The 17,360-nt window shown below is 38.6% G+C and overlaps 2 protein-coding genes across 3 annotated transcripts; both read left to right on the forward strand.

Moving 5' to 3' along the window:
- The first annotated feature begins 315 nt into the window (after positions 1-315).
- On the forward strand, positions 316-2,927 carry cbx8a (chromobox homolog 8a (Pc class homolog, Drosophila)). The gene is made up of 5 exons (XM_058415009.1): positions 316-462; positions 641-684; positions 1,043-1,108; positions 1,197-1,263; positions 1,554-2,927. The coding sequence occupies exons 1-5, from the start codon at positions 394-396 to the stop codon at positions 2,379-2,381; spliced, it is 1,074 nt and encodes a 357-aa protein (XP_058270992.1). The 5' UTR covers positions 316-393; the 3' UTR covers positions 2,382-2,927.
- Positions 2,928-6,305: 3,378 nt separating this feature from the next.
- LOC131362800 (meteorin-like protein) lies at positions 6,306-14,187 on the forward strand. Of its 2 annotated transcripts, none has more exons than XM_058405100.1 (4): positions 6,306-6,540; positions 6,762-7,159; positions 10,858-10,914; positions 11,650-14,187. In XM_058405100.1, the coding sequence occupies exons 1-4, from the start codon at positions 6,413-6,415 to the stop codon at positions 11,967-11,969; spliced, it is 903 nt and encodes a 300-aa protein (XP_058261083.1). In that variant the 5' UTR covers positions 6,306-6,412; the 3' UTR covers positions 11,970-14,187. The 2 variants fall into 2 exon arrangements, with proteins under 2 accessions (XP_058261083.1, XP_058261075.1); XM_058405092.1 differs by having other exon boundaries at positions 6,308-6,540; positions 10,855-10,914; positions 11,650-14,181.
- Positions 14,188-17,360: the final 3,173 nt, after the last annotated feature.

Genomic DNA, 17,360 nt, shown 5'->3' on the forward strand with positions numbered 1-17,360 from the left:
GAGCCTGGTTTGCCTGATCCATGTTTTTTCTTACTTGTTTTTCACAGGCAGCTGAAATTAAACCTCGACCTACAAGCAAATTTAAAAACATGAAACCTCAGCCAAATTTCCGTCGCGCTGTGTTCAACCTCAAGCGCTGTTTTATGGTTCGTCACTTCCTCGAAAAGAAGACAGCGCGGCTCCTCCCCTACCTTAGCAACTACATTCGCTTAGCAACGACTCGACCAATAGACTCAACCAAATACGGTCCCACCGACTCCGGTCCCATGGCAACAATTTAGAACGTGATGACGTCTCTGCCAACGAGTATTATGGGCTGTCCGTGATTATTCTGGCCGAGGTTGTAGCGGTGGAAAAAAAAAAAAAAAAAGAAACCGTGGGGCAGAAGTAAACATGGAGCTCTCCGCGGTCGGGGAGAGGGTTTTCGCGGCCGAGTCCATCATCAAGCGACGCATAAGGAGAGTACGTATACAACTTTTACCTTTTGTTACATTGTTCTCGCTTTTGGTACAACGAAAAGGTTTGAGATTGGTTCGCGTCATGAAGCTTTGGCAAGTTGAACGTTGAAGGCTAGCTTAGCTAGCGAGCCTAGCATGCTAATTGATTGGCCGTGTTTTAGCTGTCATGCGTTCTCTTGCAGGGGCGGATGGAGTATCTGGTGAAATGGAAAGGCTGGTCTCAGAAGTAAGTAACACAAGCCCCTGTGTGTAATGGAGGCCAACGGCTGCACTGATATTTGTCTAGTCTGCTAACGCTAACGTTAGGGGCTGCTATCGAGCTGAATGCTAACAGTTCAGAACCCGAAACAGTGCGTAACGGGCTTCGGGACTCGGGGCTAAAACATTAGCTGACGTTTTATGTCCAACTGTGGGGTTAGCATGGTCGCTAATTCGCGGAAACTATGAGTTGATTCACGTGCTGGTGTCTTGTGAGATAAGTGATGCAGATTACTCACGATTTCGTTTTAATCGGACGCTCAGATTGTCCGTGATATTTTATTTCAGCCGCGATGATTGTATATTAATGTACATTTTCGTTACAGGTACAGCACCTGGGAGCCAGAGGAAAATATTTTGGACGAACGTCTGTTCGCAGCTTTCGAGGAGAGGTGAGTGCACTTGTCTATAACATTTCCCTAAAGTCTGTTTATAAATGTAATTTACCGCATAAACTAACAGCCAGTGTCTTCCTTATAGAGAGCGCGAGAGAGAATTATATGGGCCGAAAAAGAGAGGACCCAAGCCAGAAACTTTCTTACTGAAGGTGAGCAAAGTGCAGCTTCTGTTTAAGCTCACTGCACATCTTAATAATCATTTAACAAGCTGTTTTTAACCATTTATTCATTCATTGTCTGCCCTTCTTTAGCTCGTTCTGTGAAATTAATAGTTAGGATTTAAATATGTACATTTGGACCATGTTAAGCTCAGGGCAGGTGTTTTTGAAGAGATGTCTGTGGTTTTACTAGAACCAGTTTGTCTACCATGTCTTCTTAAGTTGATAAACATTAATTTGATATATATGCAATGATCTCTCTTTTCTTTTAATATTTACAGGCAAAGGCTAAAGCAAAAGCCAAAAGTGATGATTTCCGTAGGGAAATGTCACGAGAGATTCGAGTTTCGTTCCCTGTTGCAGAACCAGTTGTCACACCTCGAGCTCGAGAAGGGCTGAGAACGGTTGTACCGACTATCTTTCCTCCAAGCGCTGTCAACAGGGGAGAAAGTGTTCGTGTTCGATCACCAGAGCCAGAGAGAAGATCTCGACCTTCCGTGTCTCCAACACATAACCTTATGGACTCAGTTAATACACCAAAAAAGAGAGGACCAAAGCCAAAGTTGCGTTTTCCTGTTAGCACACCTAGCAGCAGCTGTTCGCCCACTGAATCAGTCAAGAGAAGGGCAGATGAACAGTTATCATTTAGTCCAACTAAAATTTCCAGGCCTGTTCATCATTCGGGAGAAACATCCAACTGCAGTGTTATCCATTTAACTCAGAGGTTTCATGCAGAAAGCAGTAAGCCTCCGAAACAGCTTGGGTGTGGATCGAGTAGTAGTGTTGCTCTTGGAGGCACTCTGCGAAAAACAGCTCATGATATTTTGGGACATGGCACAAAGCATTTTTCAAGTGGCTCTTTAGTTCCACACACCAAGAGGAAACATCTTTCCAAGAACAGTTTCTTTCAACCTGACGACCTGCCCGTCGACCGCCTGTCTCCAGAATACCCCGTGCCACAGAATCTCGGAGATGAAGATGAGGAATCCTGGACCCCGTGCCTCAAGAACATGGAGAAAATCACTGTGACAGATATAACAAGCAACTCACTGACTGTAACGATTAAGGAGAGCTCAACAGATCATGGCTTCTTCAAAGAACAGAGATGACTTGTGTGTTTCTTGGTCAGCTGATGTAAATAATTATGAAATATTATCTATCCATTAACAGTTACCTATGTTTCTATCATTTGTAGACTAACTGTACATCACGTCTTTGAATTATGTAAATATGTAACAAAAATAGTCTGCATATACATTAACATTCATATTTTCTATGAAAATGAAGTTTATTTTTTTACTTCCCAAGGTATATGTAATGTCCAGAGATCACTTTGTTTCGGCTTGCCCTCATCTGTAATGCGGGGGAGCACACACCGCAGTGGCTACGTGCGACTACGTGCATTCTTAGAGCAGCGGGCGGCACGTGCTGTTGTTATTTACTGCCTAGTACCCTAGTGTGTGTTTTCCCGAATATAGACTCTGGGCCTCTTTCAACGCACGGCACCTTTTATTCAGGGGGACCAGTAAGTTCCTCCTGTATTATCCCTTCTGTCCTTTATTGTATTATGTGAATAGAGTTTGTGTATATTTGAAGGTCTAGCATTGTCGTGTATGAAAAGCACAAAGTAAATATAAATATAAATGCTGACCAAACCATGGAAAGTGTCTGAATTGTTGCCTGAAGTCAAGGAGCTCTCCATATACAATGTAAAATGTAATAGCGCGCGCGGTGTTAAAGTTGCTTTTTTTTTTTTTTTTGTAAAATTGGAATTGTTTTAAGAGATCCAAAAAATCTATTTGACCTTTATATATTTACTATTACGGTTTTGGATACAAGTGAAACAAGCTACCATGAGCACGAGATATATTAGATGATAAAAAAAACCCCGCAAATAAGTTGTTAGTCTTTGCATTACTTATTACATGTTCGTGGTTTTTCCCACTGCTTTAAAACGAAGTGTCGCCTGAACACACACACACACACACACACGCACACAAACCTAGTTGACCTGGTTAAACACGCGCCCTGGTCGTGTTACAGTTTAATGTCCTTTTTTTTTTAACAAAAAACAAAGAAAACAAACCTGGGTATTCTTCAATTATGTAAAAATCCAACAAAATAGGGATTTGCACGAGTTTACAAGAAATGTTGAAAGATGATTTGTCTTAGCAGAAATGAAAACTCGGCTTTTATGGTCGTGTCTCAGTCCATCTGCTATTAGAGAAAACGTGTAATGTTTGTGTAAGTTCAGCTCCCGCTGCGTTTACCCCTCACACGTCTCGTTTAAGTGTCGGCTTGATCGATGCGGCCCTGAAAGTTCCGCTAAAATAAAAATAAAATCGGATTGTCGGTTTTACCGTATTTAAGAAAAAAGGTATAGCGCTGTCTGCCTTATATAAAGCTTTCAAAACACATCGTGCGTGTAACAAAGCAAAATAATCGATAATGAAATAAAGCGGACATTCCCGTGGGCATTGGTCAGACACTCACACTGACCAATAGTTTTAACAGGCAGAAAAACATAAAAACATCCGTTTTGGAGCCGAAGGTTACACTATTTTTTATAAGCTAGCCTGAAAAAAGAAGAAAAAGCTACAGGTTTTGTTATAATAATAATAATAGTAATAATAATAATAATAATAATAATAATAATAATAATTATTATTATTATTATTACTATTATTATAATAATAATTATGCCTAATACTACCTAGAGCCAGCTGGATTATTTGTATAAAACTGTCACACTGTCTTTGTCAACAAATTCTCCTTAAAAATGTTATGAAGCCGTATAACAGGGCAGAGTTATGTCAGGATAAAGCCTCGGGATATTGTCATCCTCCATTAAAGTGCTAAGAGTAAAAGGTAAAAGGCTTTTAAAAAAATGTTTTTAATGTTTTAATTTTATTTTTTACTTTTTTTTTTTTTTACCATAGAAAGCTTGAAACTGGTTATTACACAGCAATATGTTTAACGAAAAAAATAATGCTGAGCTCTTAGGGATTGCACTCAGAAATCCAAGACTCAATACTTCTCAGTGTAGTATCCTTGAAATGACTCCTTTTGTGCCTTTTTTTGTATCTTTTACTTGAAAATGTGACTCTAGTGTAAATGAAAATCAAGGTAAAGAATTGCACCAGTTATGTATCTATGTTCAAAGGTAGATTAAGTTGCACTACAATTTCCCAGTTTTAAAGATGAACAATAAAGGCACAAGAACAGGCAACATTAATGATCGAAAGCAATGTTTTGTACACACACACACGGGTGAGAGTTTTTACGGCTTTTTCCTAAGAAGTCGTTTCAGATTCGACCAAACATAAACGGGAAAGCCCTGGGAATGTCCAGTGATTGACGTCATTCGGCAATATTGGCCACAGATCCGTCAGAATCTAGTTCTGACCTTAATCCCGATTTAATTCCTATTCCCAGATGAGTTTTTAAAACCGCACAAATCCACAAGATGTCGCCATGACCTCACTTCAAAAGAATGCACACAGGGAAAATAAATTACACCCCTCAATTAACTCTTTAATTAACACCTGAAAGTATTCATTAACTCACTTTGGACACAGATAGGCTAGAGTTTAACTTATTCCGGTACACATAGCTAGTAAAGTTATAATCAGCATAAAAGGAGAAGTATAGCCTATATAATACGTATGCTTACGTTCAACAGACTCGTTTAGTCACGTGGCTTGGTGAATAAACTTTGCATCCTACACAGAGCTTCAGATTAAATTTCCCCTTCTCCTGTTTTTAGTCACTTCCCATCAAATGTGTAGCTAGGCCTATGTTTAATCTGTGTCTGTGGCTCAGCTTTTAAGGTCGTCTCATATGTCAACTCCTTAAGCTGTTTTATTTTAACTCAGATATCTGAGGGCTGACGTGCTATTAATCACGTGCCTGAAATAATCATTGGCTAAATAATGACCTCTGCGTTGACGAGCACTACATCAAAAAAACAAAAAAAAACAAACAAAACAAACCTCATTCGTAAGCCGAGTGATTTTGTGTCAAGCTGATGAATCTCCTTGAATGAGTGACAAAATGACAAATGAGTGTCATTACTGTATTATAGAAATAAATGAATTGGGAAATCTTATATTCTAATAAAAACCCGATTGTCAATAACATACAGTTTGAGGAATTTGAACTTCTGGTCTCTGATCAAGATAAGGCAGGTCACTTCCGACAGGAAGAAGGGGAAAAGTAGGAATTTATTTAGTGGAAAAGGTGTTGCAGGATTATTAAATAATTATAATAGTGCATATAAAGACCACTGAAAACAATATAATATCTATCTATCTATCTATCTATCTATCTATCTATCTATCTATCTATCTATCTATCTATCTATCTATATAAAGTCAAAGTCAAAGAAGCTTTATTGTCACTTCAACCATATATTGCAGATGCAGTACACAGTGAAGTGAAACAACGTTCCTCCTAGACCAGAGGTGCTACACATAACACAGACAAAGTACAGTGACGGAGACAAACATAGAACTAAACATAGAGATAAAAAAAAATTAAACTATAATTTAAAAATTAAAATGAAACTAAAAAAAATTAAACTATACTTAAGGTGCAATCTTTAAGACATACAACAGAAGTGCACAGGAAGACAAGACAAGACAAGACAAACAACATATAGGCCGACTTTGTGCAAAGACCAAGACAATGTTAGACAATGAAAGAACAGTGTATACAGTGACTGCAGTTATTGCAATTATTAAAGTGACACATGTAACAAGACTAATATAAATATAAATGTAAAGTGAAATGTAAAGTGGCGTGTGCGTGCAAACAGGACATTTAGTGTGTATCTCGCACTCCTCTCTCTCGATATATATGGGAAAACGTTTAGTATAATTATAACAGTACATTAGAATGAATCCAGTCAGTCTATGTATCTTCCTGTCTCTCTGTCAGTCAGTCTCTCTGTCTAATGAGCCGAGAGCAGCAGTGTGTTAACTTAATAAATGTCAGTGCCTGAGGGTGGAGTCGACCTCTTCACCCTTTCATAGGGGAGAAAGGCTCTAAAGCAACCCTGTCTGAATCCTTCAACTCACTAACCAGTCCACAGCATCCTGGAGATCTGCAGCCTACTGATGCTGTATAGGACAATGTTTGCATGTCCTTGCCGACTTTCCGACTTTCATTTGGACTGATGTCACCAACAAGAAGCAGGCTACTCCATTACTTCCACACGCTGTGTTTTCTTACGTCCTGTACTGCAGATTTATGCAACTGGAGAGGAAGGTAAGAATTGCATGGTTCCTACACACACACACTCTATCAATGTGTTATGTTGAAATTCTGAAAATCTGTCGGTCAGTATTTATTTATTATAAATATATATTTGTTTGTTTGTCTATAATTTATTATGTTTAATGGACAGTTATACTTATGTGTAAAGGATGGATTCAAATTGCTAACGATGAACCAATTCGCTATGCTAATCTTTGTTTGTTTGTACCCAGTGGTCTGGTGGGCTCGCCTCAGACTGGGTCAGTGCAGCAGGTGCGGCTTCGCTGTTCCGCAGGTTCGGTCACGTGGTTTTCCCCGCGCCACGCTCTGCGGGTCGTGCTACAGCCGAACGTGTGGAGCGCGCGCCATGCGGCCGTGTGCGTTAAAGCGCTGCGGGGTTTCCACGGGGCCGCCGTGTACGTGGAGCGGGCGGCGGGCTTGGACCTCCTGCTGCAGGACGAAGAGTCTCCGGAGCAGGCGCGCTGCTTCCGCGCGCACAAAGCGCAGACTGTCGCCATCTTTCTTCTGGCCAGTCCGCAGGGTCACGCAGGTCCGAGTGTCGTCGGGTTCCGGTACGAGCTGCTGCGTGAAGGTAGCAGCTCTACCGAGGTTCAGACAAGCAAAGTGGAAGGTAAAGAAAATCAATTAAAAAGTATTTATTCATATGCATTAACAATAAGCAATAAATGACATGTAACCTTTTACCCATTAATTCACGGACACACATGCGTCCAATTTAATAAGAACACCTGTAAATCCGACCATTCATGAAATAGTTTAAGCAGCCATTCATGTCAGCAGGGCAGTGAATAAAACCATGCAAGTCAAGTTTAGTTCTTCAGTTCACATTAAACATTAGAATGAAGGAAAATGTGATCTCTGTGATTTTTGCCCATGGCATAGATTTTCCAAATGGGCTGGGGTCGAGTATTTCCGAAACTACTGATCTCCTGGAATTTTCACACACTACAGCTTATACGGTTTTCACCTAGAATAATGTAGAAAAATGAAGTCTAGTGAGAGCGCAGTTCTGTACAACAAAACACCTTAATAATCAGAGAGGTCAGAGAAGAATGGCCAGACTTGGTTGGCCTTACAGAATTTCTATGATAATTTAAATGAGCACACTTTACATCTGTGGTGAGCAGAAATGCAGCTCAGAACACACAACACATTTAACTTTGAGGTGAATGAGCTAAAACAGCAAAGCATCACATCAGGTTCCACTCCTATCAGCTATATTAACACTATGTAACACGATTTTTGTTCCTGGGTAGTGAATGACATTATTATAATGACATTATAAGAGTAGTTTCCAATTACTCTTGATGGAAAATGATATTTAAAAAAAGCCCCTTTAAGTTTGGGTTTGGGCTTTTAAGAGAACCTCAAAATTAGCCCAGTTTGAGAAATTAATAGAAAATTCTGGAATATTATATCCAGAACATTCCAAATAATCTAGAAAGTTCTTGAAAAAGCTAAATTGCTTTAAAAACATGCCACAAAGTTCTAGAATATTCCAGAAAAAAAGAGACCTTGATTTTCTCCAAATTTCTTGTTTTTTCCAAGAACTTCCTCAAATTTCTGGATGATTCTAGAAAAATGGGTGGCTATCAGAAACATTCCAGAGAGTACTACCTCAAAGGTAGTTATAGTACATTTTCAAAGTTTCATTGCAATTCAGGAGTTTTTTTTTTGGAAAGTATAATTTAGCTCTTTTTCACATGTTTAGAGAAATATGAGAATTTGAGAATCCCATTTGCCAGGGTTCAAACCCAGACTTTCATGGCCAAGATGGGTTTTTTTCTCTTTATTTGGGTTACAAAGAATGGGGAAGTAACACTTATTTCCCAGGAACAAGAAAAAAGTAAAAATTTGTTACATAGTGTTATTGGTTAGAGGCTCACCAAACATAGTTTTAACAAAGTTAAAGACTGTGGTCTTTTTCCAATATTCATCTTTGCACTGGTCAGCTCATACCACTCTGGTCATTCTAAGCTCTATGCATTAAAGCTCACAGCACTACCACTTACTGGATGTTTGAGTGAGAAAATTTCAGATCATCAGTTTCTGATTCCCTCATACCAGCAAATTTTCCTCCTTTCTGTTGTCTGTTATAAACATTAACTGAAGCTTGTTTTCATTATGTGTTTCACTCGTATCTGGAGGACTTTATTCAATTGAAGTAATTGAGTTGTAAATAGATTTTATGTGTTTCAAACACTACATAACTTTTAATAAGAAACATTTTAAAGATGTTCCTCCTCTTTCCGCTTAAATGTAGATGAAAAGCACATGCTGGCTATAGCAGTTGTATATGTTGTTTTTCGTGTTAGTGATTCCTAATGCCTTCGGCACGGTCAAAATAATCAAGATTCAAGATTCAAGATTCAAGATTCAAGAAGCTTTTATTGTCATTTCAACCACATATAGCTGGCGCAGTACATAGTGAAATGAAACAACGTTTCTCCAGGACCTGGTGCTACATAAACATACAACAACAAGTTCAATACAAAACAACAAACAACACCACAGAGCTAGGACAGAAGTTTGTCTTAGCCACGTAAAGTGCACAGTGTGCAGCTAGGTGCAAACAGAGCATAGACAAGACAGTGCAAAAAAGACAATAAATACAATAAAGACAACACAAAAGAACACAGGACACTTAGCGCTGAAAAGAAATAAAAGAAGGTGTACTGGAATGTAAGTGAAATAAAATAGATAAAGTGAAATGATGTAGAAAAAAAAAAGTATTGTGCAAAAATATTGTGCAAAAATACACAGCAGCGGTTGAGGTAGTGCAAATAGAATAAACATAAATATAACTATAGCAGCGGATGACAGGTAGAGGTAGTGCAGTAAGTAATGAACAATATAAATTATGTGTGCGTGTGTGCGTCCACACAGTCAAGAGAGAGTGTGTGTATCTGTGTGTGAGAGAGACAGAGATTTGTATACAGTTCAGTCCTGAGTGAGAGTGTGTGTGTGTGAGAGAGTGTAGAACAGTTCAGTCCTGAGTGAGAGTGTGTGTGAGAGTGTAGAACAGTCCTGGGTGTTGAGGAGCCTGATGGCTTGAGGAAAGAAACTGTTACACAGTCTGGTTGTGAGGGCCCGAATGCTCCGGTACCTCTTTCCAGATGGCAGGAGGGTGAAGAGTGTGTGTGAGGGGTGTGTGGGGTCAGCCACAATGCTGTTGGCTTTGCGGATGCAGCGTGCGGTGTAAATGTCTGTGATAGAGAGGAGAGAGACTCCGATGATCTTCTCAGCTGTCCTCACTATCCGCTGAAGGGTCTTGCGATCTGAGGTGCTCCAGTGCTCAGTGTGGTGGTGCTGGAGATACTGCTCCCGATCCAGACTGACTGAGGTCTCCCAGTCAGGAAATCCAGGATCCAGTTGCAGAGAGAGGTGTTCAGGCCCAGGAGACTCAGCTTCTTAATCAGCTGCTGAGGGATGATTGTGTTGAATGCTGAACTGAAATCTATGAACAGCATTCGAACGTAGGAGTCTTTGCAGTCCAGGTGTGTGAGGGCCAGATGCAGGGTTGTGGTGATGGCGTCTTCCGTGGAACGGTTAGGACGATACGCAAACTGCAAGGGGTCCAGCAAGGGTGGTAGCTGTGACTTGATGTGCCTCATGACGAGCCTCTCGAAGCATTTCATCACGATTGGTGTGAGTGCAATGGGACGGTAGTCATTGAGGCAGGAAACCGTGGACTTCTTTGGCACAGGGACGATGGTCGTTGTCTTGAGGCACGTAGGGATGATGGAGCTGCTCAGCGAGATGTTGAAGATGTCAGTGAAGACATCTGCTAGCTGCTCTGCACACTCCCTGAGAACTGCCTTTCAATCAAGGCAGTGGTCTCAACCTAAATTGATGAAAAGATGGCAAATACTTCTTAAATTCCACAGATACTAAGCCATTGTGTGTTTATGTGAGGGTGTGTTATTCATGTCAAAAGCTAATTCAGATGCTGGGGTTTGCTTGACTACCACTTTCCCAACACTGACAAAGAAGAATTCACATTTCAGCCACACACTTGCTTGCTGAGGGACTGCTCAGTAGTCTATACAATAAGAGGATCAGACAAAAGTCAAATTGCTGCCTTCACACACAGGCAAGGGTTGACTTTTGAGATTATATACCACATGCCTTACATTCCAAAAGGCTCCTTGGATTCTCCTCTAGCAGATGCAGAGCATTGTCTAATAGAATGCAGTGAAACTTTAATTAGATTTCTTACCCCCCCCCCCACCCCTCTGTACAAAGTATGTTTTGTGCCAGTTCATGATGCTATCTCTTGCTGTCTTCCTCTGTGTGCTTTTACAGCAGCCTGTCGGCCGTGCAATGACTCTGAAATACTGAAAGCTGTGTGCAGCAGTGACTTTGGTGAGTTTGTTTATTTTAGCTAATAATTTAAATTTAGCTTTAATTGTATGGAATTGTAATTGTATCAGTTTTGTTCAGCAATAAAATGTGATTTTTCTAATATAAAACAATAATAGAACCATATGCAACAAACATATGTAATGCATTTTGCCAAAAAAAAAAAAATCCTTTAATAGGATTATATCAGTCACCACATACAAATAAACCAATTTGAATTGGTCTCATATTTCAGAGTAGTCAGTCTCTGTCTTGGATGTGAAGGTTAATTTATTCTATGAATGGCTACATGCAGGGCGAGGCCCTGATTTGTTCCCAGCGAGTGGGTCCTGGCAGATGTGAGGGCTCTGCAATACACAACAGGAGGCACATGGCTTTAAGGCCTGAAACAGAGCAAAAGCAGCGGCTCCTTTGAACTCACGCCTTGTATAGTCTGACCCTTGAACCCTAATCTCACAAATTGCCATTGGACACTTTTTGATGATAGAAAACGAGCTGCCTAATGAAAGTGTAACTGCTGATGTGCAGTGAAAAGGATTTGGTTTGTCTCAGTGTGTGCGGGGTTTAAGGCACTGTGTGGAAAGGATTCCTCAACAAGTTTTGAGGAAATAAGCAAAGGATTCATTTGTTAAACAGTCTAAGTTTCTATACTGACAGATGACTTGTTATTTGTTTAGGTCTAGCTCTTTATGCAAAAATAACATTTTCAAATCTATGCCCCTTTTTCTACCCTACCAGTGGTCCGTGGCTCGATAAGGAATGTATCCCATGATTCGGAGAGAAAGACCTCTGTGGTAGAGGTACAGAAAGGCAGGGTGTATCGGCAACGGAGCGGAGTGTTTGAGAGAGAGCCAGACCACTCGGGCTCTTGGCATGGGCACATCCATACACTTCTGCAGTGCGGCGTTAAAGCAGGAGCTGGTCAGTTCCTTTTCACCGGAGCTGAACTCTTTGGGGAGGCTTGGCTTGGCTGTGCTCCTCGATTTAAAGACTTCCAGACTCTCTATCATTCAGCCAAGAGGGCACATCAGATGCCATGTGATTTTTCCATAGACTAAGAAGAAGATTCTAAAGCTTTTCTGTAATAGTAATTTAGTTAATGTTCAAGCCAATTTGAGGAGAAATTGACACTTGAAGCAGACCAAAGGTATGGCATGATGATGATCAGCTTTTGCTCTTTTTCAATTCTTTAAAGCAAAAGCTTATTTTTTTTGTGCTAAAGCAAGAGCTTTGTTAAAGACGTTCTTTATGTGACCCCATTCACTAACCTTTTCAAAGAGCCATTCAAAGTTTAAACAGAATACCATCAATGCCAACTGTGATACATCATTTAAAAGGTCTTGGTGTGGGGGTTGATGTCTGTGTGTGTGTACCTATATGTTTCTGAGATGATATTTAACATATTGTGGTCATATACAGTTATTTTTAACCAGCTTTGCAGAATATGTAGGCTTTATGTAGTTACAATAACATTATTGAATATATCTATTCCATTATTATGGTTGTATACAGGGTATAAATGTGTTCTAAAATTGTTATCTTGAACGTAGTTTAGAGGTTTGTGAATATTCATAGATATTAAAATAGACGTCCGATCATATGGTTTTGCTTTTTCAATTATTTGGAATTGTTTTTTTTATATTGTTCAGCACTTGGATAATGGCATCTGAATAAAAGCACTTTTTCATTTTAATAAATAATATTAATTAAGATTGTTGAATTCAATAAAAAATTGGTTTTCATTATATAATTTAAATTATTTTACATAAGGGGTCCCAAAAGTCTTAGCACATAGGGAAAATTAATGCTCACCCTAGCAAAATGTTTCATACTTAGTTTATATTATATTTACATCTATTCAGAAGGATTCCTTTGATAAAGAATATTTTGGTTTAGCAGGAACAGATCATTACATGCAACACCGGATATGCTAACACCAGTTCATCATGAATGAGAGAGATGACTCCATGTGTGTTTACACAGAAATAGCAATCATGTAGAACATGCTATGTAAATATACTTACACTTTGCTTAAAAAGTATTAATTTCCCTTGTGTATGGAGATTTTTGGAACACCTAGTATAATATTATATAACTATTATAACTCTTTTTTTTTTTTTAAAGCATTGCTTTATGGGATAAATCTAAGTGTGTCTTTTGTCTTCCTTCATATATCTTGTTTGTGAATGTCTCACTGCATAATGAGTCTTGTTACAACAAGCCGGACTCAGACAGTGCTGTCTTCAGTGCTAATTCTGCCTTCTCTGTTGTGGCTCACATCCCTTTATGACTGAGGTCCTTTGTAATCAGGATCATCTGTGAATGGACTAGACCTAGCAGAAAATGATATACAAATGTGCCTAAGATAGAGAAAGCTCAGACATTGCTGAATTGCCCTATTCTCTGGGGCTTGGTGGTCTGAAGTCATGGTTTTGGGAAGCTGGCTAAACAGATGTGAACAACTCTGGATCCAAGACTATAGATCCTGTCAGTGGGCCCCTCCTAGAAAAGGAACAATTAATTGACTTTATTCTATTCCTTTTCTTCCGGCTCCACACTTCTACTTGGCTGAGCAGGATTCACAAATTGCTGTCTTGGGCCTTTCTGGCGACTAAATAGCTGCCAATGAAAGTGTAAATGACTTCGGAGTGAATGCAGATTTCACAATAGCACCACCGCCACAAGTCTCTGACCAACATAATGATCATTGTCATCACGGCTGTCAGCCAGGAGGCTCAGGGGCCCATGAATGTAGAAGAGAATTCAGAGAAGGAGAGCAGATTATCCACTCTTTTTTTTATTTATTTTTTTTATTTCTGATTGCTTTCTGCACTGGAGATTATCCAGTTTGACAAAGTCAATCCTTGAGCACGATCCTTTCAGTATAAACCAAAGGAAATGAATACTATTATACCACATTCTGTTATCAACTGCTTATTTTTTTAATCTTAATTAACATAATACAATTATTAAGATAATAAGATAATTATTAAGCCTCACTTCTTTCTTCTCTTAATGAGTTAGGAAGTTTGGTGATACATTTAGAACGAATGAAATGAAAGTACCCTTCAAACCCGATAAATTTATACTATCTGTAAAAAGCTTTTAGCCAATTAGTTCATTTGTCTTTGTGGAAAACTAAACAGTTGCTTAACTGGGATTTGTCCAGAGGTTAATTGAGTGGGTGGTTTTATGGGTTAGTCTGGAGACCAATCACAATGGTGTTCCTTATAAGTGACCTTACTGTGTTTTATTTTCATCCAGATTTATCTGGTCTTATACAAATGTACCTCTACTTGTAAAATGATGTTGGATATGCCTTTAAAGGTTGACAAATTAAAGAAAGGGACATTTTGCTGCATCCCCTTAGAGGAAACATTTATTCCAATTCAGCACAATGTTATCTGAGATTTATACTATGATGTAACCTTTGTATCCTGATGTAAATGGTCTGTTCCAGGAAGAGGGTTCATGGAACATTCCAATGATCATATTGAAAATCATATTCTATGATCTTCACAATCTCTAAGTCACAAAACAACTGAGCAATAATGGGGCATTTTGGGCTTGGTTGACAGTGCTCTTATCATCTCCACCGTGATCACTTAAGCTGTCTCACTGTGGAAGCTGATTATTGTCTTATTTTGACCCTTGATGTTGTTTTTTCCTTTAGTTTGTCCCTGGTCTTGTTTTATTTTAATTTGTCATCCATTTGAGGTTCCCTTTCTATTTGAAAAATACATACTTGATAATCTAATATATGGGTATTAGATTATATCTGATAATCTCATATATGGGTGAGAGAGTTTTCACTATAATTTATTGGTAAAAGCATTTGCAGACACTTGCATTTGATAAAACCTTCAATGTCCTTTCCAGGACATATTCAAACATTTAAGAAACCGTAACATTATAAACAACATCTATTTACTGCCAGTTACTGAATTTCCTGGCATGAATACTGCTGGCACATCTGTATGCATCTGTCAGGCAGCTAAGGAAATTAATGCTTTATTTAGTTTATGTCCATCCACTATTGTTCTACTCAGCCTTGGGCGTTTGGTTCCAGTCTGAGCCCCATCTGCCAGACTTCCCACAGCGGGGGCAGTTTTGTGGTGGAACGGGCCAGGGATCTCAGGGGAGCGCAATGCCCCTGGCCTGGAAGACCGGCGGGAGTTCTCCCTATAGGCTGGCTAATTGGTTTAGAGCACCGCCTGCCAAGCTTTCCCATGTGGGCCACTGCTGTGCTGCTGCACAATGTGAAACAGCATGATAGCCATCCACTCAGTCCATCTTTTCACTGCCCCTACTTCACAGAGGAAGCAGAACCATACACAAAAGCCAAATCTGATACTGGCTCTCTCCTCTCTGAACAAAAATGCCCCCTTTCCTCTTCATTCTTGGTTGGTAATCGAGTTTTGCTGAAACTTCTCTGACAGAATTCTTCTTCTTTCAATTCATAAGGTAATGAGGAGCAGAATTCAGCCTCAACTGTAGCAAAATGCATGTCAGCTTTATTGATCACACCTGACTCATGATAAGGAGTAATTCATGGGAATTCAGTAACCACTTTTAATCCATCAAGAAACTTCTTTAATATCATTAGTGAAATTGATCACAGTTGTCCACACATTCCCCTTTATCTCACTGCAATACCGCCAAAATAATAAAAATAATAATTTTAAACATTTAGAATGTAAATAAAAGGCTATAATCATTTAAAATTCAAAGTTTTGGCACATCTAGGTTTTAATAATGAACTTAAATATTTTACTAAAGCATTTAAACCAGAAACAGTTCCTTATTATGAATATTGGAGGAACCTCTAAGTAGAAAAAAAGGGAAAAGCACCATATATCCATCATATATCACTCTTTGAATTGTGAAACACATTAAATCATATATAGGATTTTTTCAAATGTAAAAATTTTACTCTTGCACTGATTTAAAAAAGAAAAACAACAACTGTTGCTAAATGCAAAAAAAATAAAATATAATAAAACAAATAAAAAATAAAAAATGCATAACTTAAGTTTAAAATAAATCCCATTGAATAATAAAACTCAAACAAAGGTAAAAACAAATATTTCAATAAGTTTAATTAATTGTTATTATTTAATTATTATTTTATGCATTACTCTTAGACATATCACTCTAAGGTGACTTTTGTCACTCTATCAATAACTGACAAAAAAACTGCATAACATCCACTGATGTTTTCATTTTATACATATTCCCTTTTATGACATAAAGCATTATACCACAGTGATGTTCAATTCTTTCTTTTCATGCAGGTATATAATGATAACAGCACAGCCATATTTTGTTCCATATATTATATTACAGTAACATTTTTATCCTCTACTCTATTCTATTCTCCTGCTAGTATATTAATCAATGACACAAACTAGACATGGATCCAGTGGGCTTTTGCTCATGGCATTGAAGGCACTCAGCAGCACCATCACTGTAACCAGGCACAAGCTACTCAACAGACTGGGCAAACTGGTGAAAGCTGCACAGTGAGCTCAAAGTTTATTGGAAAACAGGAAAAGGATGAATAAAAAAAAACGAATGGATGAATTTAGTTTCTGCTTTACCCTTTGCTCTGCTCTGGCTGTGCAGGTAGATGGTGCTGTGTCCTGAATTCATTTAATTAAATGAATTTACAATGAGAAATGTATTGTCAGATGCAGAAAAACATTATCATTAAATGTAGCTGATCAAAGAAATATTTAGCAGTTGAACTGAATAAAGTTTTCCAAGATTCAGGTAAAGAGACTACATTACAGCAACAGCAGGAATTCTTGTTTGTATTTTATTGACCTGAATCTGAAAAATATTAAAAGTATGAATGGGTAATGAATTATTTTTGACATTTCAATAAAGTCTAATGATAAAATCAGGTACAATTGTTAATGCGAGGGGTTTTCCCAAACATGTGAAGGGAGTTTCATGTGTTTCAGTGCATTTTGTAGCTCATCAGAGTCTATGATTTCTCGAGTTTCAAGACTCTTTTCATATTATTTGAATAGTCAAACCTTGTGCTTTAAATCGAAAGCTTGCCTCAACAGCTCACATGATGCTTTCCAGCTGACCCCTTACTGACATTTGTTGATTCAAGATATCTTGCATGAGAGACGAAAATTCAAATATTTGCAGCATTGAACACCAGACATGGTTTTATCACATCTAATAGACTGTTCAAACAACACACCTACAGATGAAAGGTTCAAGCTACAGTTTCCAGAACTAATATCCATGGTGTTGGACTTCATCTATGCTACTGCCATATCTAACTGGTTCTGAGTAACGCCTACCTCAGACACTGTGGTTGTAAACACCTGAAAGGCATTTCTAAAAAAAAGTGTTTTCAAAGATACATGATAATTTCCACTGAGGAGCTACATCCATCCATTCATCCATTTTCTGTACGTCTTACTCTAGAA

Source organism: Hemibagrus wyckioides, linkage group LG02 (assembly GCF_019097595.1).
Source record: "Hemibagrus wyckioides isolate EC202008001 linkage group LG02, SWU_Hwy_1.0, whole genome shotgun sequence".
Lineage (NCBI taxonomy): Eukaryota > Metazoa > Chordata > Actinopteri > Siluriformes > Bagridae > Hemibagrus > Hemibagrus wyckioides.

Excerpts from the sequence above, each read along its gene's own strand:
- cbx8a (XM_058415009.1), top strand. The coding sequence starts at position 394 with ATGGAGCTCTCCGCGGTCGGGGAGAGGGTTTTCGCGGCCGAGTCCATC. Across the intron at positions 463-640 it reads TCAAGCGACGCATAAGGAGA|GGGCGGATGGAGTATCTGGT; the intron begins GTACGTATACAA and ends GTTCTCTTGCAG. Across the intron at positions 1,264-1,553 it reads CAGAAACTTTCTTACTGAAG|GCAAAGGCTAAAGCAAAAGC; the intron begins GTGAGCAAAGTG and ends TAATATTTACAG.
- LOC131362800 (XM_058405092.1), top strand. The coding sequence starts at position 6,413 with ATGTCCTTGCCGACTTTCCGACTTTCATTTGGACTGATGTCACCAACA. Across the intron at positions 6,541-6,761 it reads TTATGCAACTGGAGAGGAAG|TGGTCTGGTGGGCTCGCCTC; the intron begins GTAAGAATTGCA and ends GTTTGTACCCAG. Across the intron at positions 7,160-10,854 it reads TCAGACAAGCAAAGTGGAAG|CAGCCTGTCGGCCGTGCAAT; the intron begins GTAAAGAAAATC and ends GTGCTTTTACAG.